The following is a 2,848-nucleotide window of genomic DNA, read 5'->3' as shown; positions in this document are numbered from 1 at the left end:
GCTCCGTGAGATAAGCCCCTGACTGACTGCTCTGCTGTGCGAGCCTGAACCAACTGCGGCTGCCTGTCTGTCTCGTCCGTCTTTCGGTGTGCATCGCCGGGTGGCCTTTGCTGGAGCCTAGGACCCACTAGGAATAGGTAAATAAACCTTGTGTGATTGCATACTAATTCTGTCTTGTGTGTTCATATGTTCCGGTTTGGCTCAACTGTCTAGACATTGAAGTACCAGGGGATAGGCCGTTATTGCTGACCCCTGGTCACCTTCTTATGTCCCACTAAATCTAAGCAGATAATTAATTAATTGGGGCATAATTGGGACACCAGACTAAAGCAGGTTCAGATTTGTCTGGGGGGAGAGGAAGGGGAGTGATCAACACAGGAGAGATGATGCCTGAATAAAGGGACAATGGCAGCCATCTCTCCAGCACTCACCCTGAAAACACACAGCTCAGTTTCTCCTTGTATGTCTCTGGTGCCCCCTGAGTCACTGTCCCAACACCAGAGTCCAGTGTGAGTGCCTATGACCAGAGTTTGTGTGCGGGCCCTTTAAGAGGACGCCTGGGTTTCCAGCAACTTTCTGTCTCACCAGGACAGACAGAAATCCCTGCTGATTTTCACAACCAGATGTTATGTGGGCTACTCTAGAAGAAATTAAATTTAAATTAGAAAAATGTTTTATAAATTTCAAGAAAACTAGGGACTTTGTGTCTATCACACTGATAAATATTATTTCTGAGTGTCATGAGAGATCAACAAACACAACAGTAGACACAATTAAATACCAACATCTACCTGTTTATCTTCCAGCAGGTCAGGCTCCCCTTTGCTAGAACCAGAGCTGACATCGTCTTCATCAGAACTGTTGATGATTTCCTCTTCATCTGAAGGAAGGTCACCAAGACCAAGGTCCACATCACTGTGTACCTCCTGGGATGCTCCACAACTGTTTCAATAGAAAGTGTAACATTAGTCACCTTCAAAAACAAGGACTACTGCCAAAACCAAACAAAATCAACCATCTTATTCATGTGATATAAACAAGGTACATCTAAGGGATTTAGAGAGACGGAAATAGCCAGATCAATCAAACTTCCCCTTCCCTTTCCCCATCCCAGCCATCAAAAACACATATTAAAAGAAAACACATTCATTTTTATTTTTAAATAATCATCTTGGAAAACATGTATTTTCATGATCAGAGGTGAAAAAGAAACAAGTTTCCCAACTGACCCATCCTATGATTCAATATATCCTTACTCTAGAAGATCAGGTCTCTACTAGCACAAACCAAGAGGTCTTACAGCTCATGAGCTGGGTTACCACAAAGGAACATTAGAAGGGGTGATACTTCCATAGGTCTCTTTGTTTTGTTTAGCTAATAAACCTACAAGGATTGGGGGGTAATGATGGCCATCACAATCAACAATGCATGTGCTAATGTAAACACATGCCCACTTCCCTGATTATAACCAATCGCCTTTTATGTAACCACATCATAAGACATGGGAAAGAAAGAGGATGTTATAAATTCTCCGGCTGTGCTCCAGGTCTGCAGATTCAGACACTCTGGGGGTGCAGGGCCCCTAGGCAATAAACCACTGTACCAGGCCACTTAACAACGCCTCCTCACCAACCTGACATCATCATTTCCCACTTTGTATTGAGACAGATCTCTTGAATCTAAAAGCCATTGTTGCTATCTGACAGGTGGGGGGAATTCCATAGCAAAGTTCCCCAGGAAGATGACAGAAATAATACTTTTTAGCTTTGCTTATAAAGACTCAGGAACAAACCTGTAGGAACTGCTTTCCTGTCTGTAGTCTACAAGAATATCTGCAGACTACAGAAAGAAAAAAAAAAAAAAAAAAGAGCCCCAGAAAATCATCAGGGAAACATTCAGGCAGAATAAAGAGTTGCATTTCATCCTGGCATGCCCTTTTAGAAGGTCATGGGCAGGTCACTCAATAGCCAAGGCTCCCACAAGTTATGAGCATTTCTGACGAGAATCTTAAAAGCGCATGATGAATTTTTCCTGCCAGTTTTTGTAGGATACAGACTTGCCTCAGATGCCATTCCTGGAGCCCAACTGTTACACAAACCAGTTGGATGGAGGCAGAGTGCCAAAAGGAACACTTCCCTCTGCCAAAGATTACTTAGTGCCTGGAGGGCCTAGGGATTCATATCAGCCTCAATTAGGTGGGAGCACACCTTATCATAGCTGCCTATGACATGAAGGAGATACATTCCCTGGGGAGTGGTAGGGGTGAAGAACGGAAGCTTGCGAGTCAGATCACTGGCAAGATGCACTGTCTCTGGGTGTGGGGAGATGAGCCCACCACAGCTGGGTAATTAGTTGACTTAGATTAATGAGAATAAATGAGAGTTAACAGAATCTACAGAGTGCAGGATCCATCCATATTAATAGAAGAAACATAAAGCTTTACTTGTTTTTATCTTAATTCACTGCCCCTTAACAGTCTCTAAAACCTTGTCACTCAGGACATATTCAATCTATGAGCAGCTTCAGCATTAGAAATATTAAACCTCAGGTCCTGCCCCATCCCCACTGAGTCAGAATCCGGGTTGTAACAAAATCTGAGTAATTTGTTTTTTTGGATCAGCCTATCTGTGTGTTCCTTTGAACTCAACAGTATAAAAATTTCAAATAATCGGTTATAGAGCTATGGCACCCTTGAGGAAATTATGTTTATTTTGTCTAAAAAGGGGAGCTGAGAGGTTTTCTTAAAAAGCTATTATTAAGAAGACTAGAGGCCCAGTGCATGAAATTAGTGCGGGGGGGGGGGGGGGAGGTCCCCTCAGCCCAGCCTGCACCCTCTCCAAAAGGGGAA

General features: G+C 43.3%; 1 protein-coding gene across 9 annotated transcripts in view; it reads right to left on the bottom strand.

Annotated features, from left to right (window-relative positions):
* FGD6 (FYVE, RhoGEF and PH domain containing 6) overlaps positions 1-2,848 on the bottom strand; it is a 123,106-nt gene that overhangs the window by 77,623 nt on the left and 42,635 nt on the right. For all 9 annotated transcript variants that reach the window (XR_002828066.1, XR_002828067.1, XR_002828070.1 and 6 more), the window contains exon 4: positions 792-942. Coding sequence is in view for 4 of the 9 variants with exons in the window: in XM_023749945.1 (XP_023605713.1) it covers positions 792-942 (151 nt within the window). In the remaining 5 variants the exon portion in view is untranslated. The remainder of the gene's footprint in view (positions 1-791; positions 943-2,848) is intronic.

Source organism: Myotis lucifugus, unplaced genomic scaffold (assembly GCF_000147115.1).
Source record: "Myotis lucifugus unplaced genomic scaffold, Myoluc2.0 scaffold_10, whole genome shotgun sequence".
In the NCBI taxonomy this organism is placed as follows: domain Eukaryota; kingdom Metazoa; phylum Chordata; class Mammalia; order Chiroptera; family Vespertilionidae; genus Myotis; species Myotis lucifugus.
Note: the sequence above shows the minus strand (reverse complement) of the source record. Positions and strands in the feature narration are given on the sequence as shown.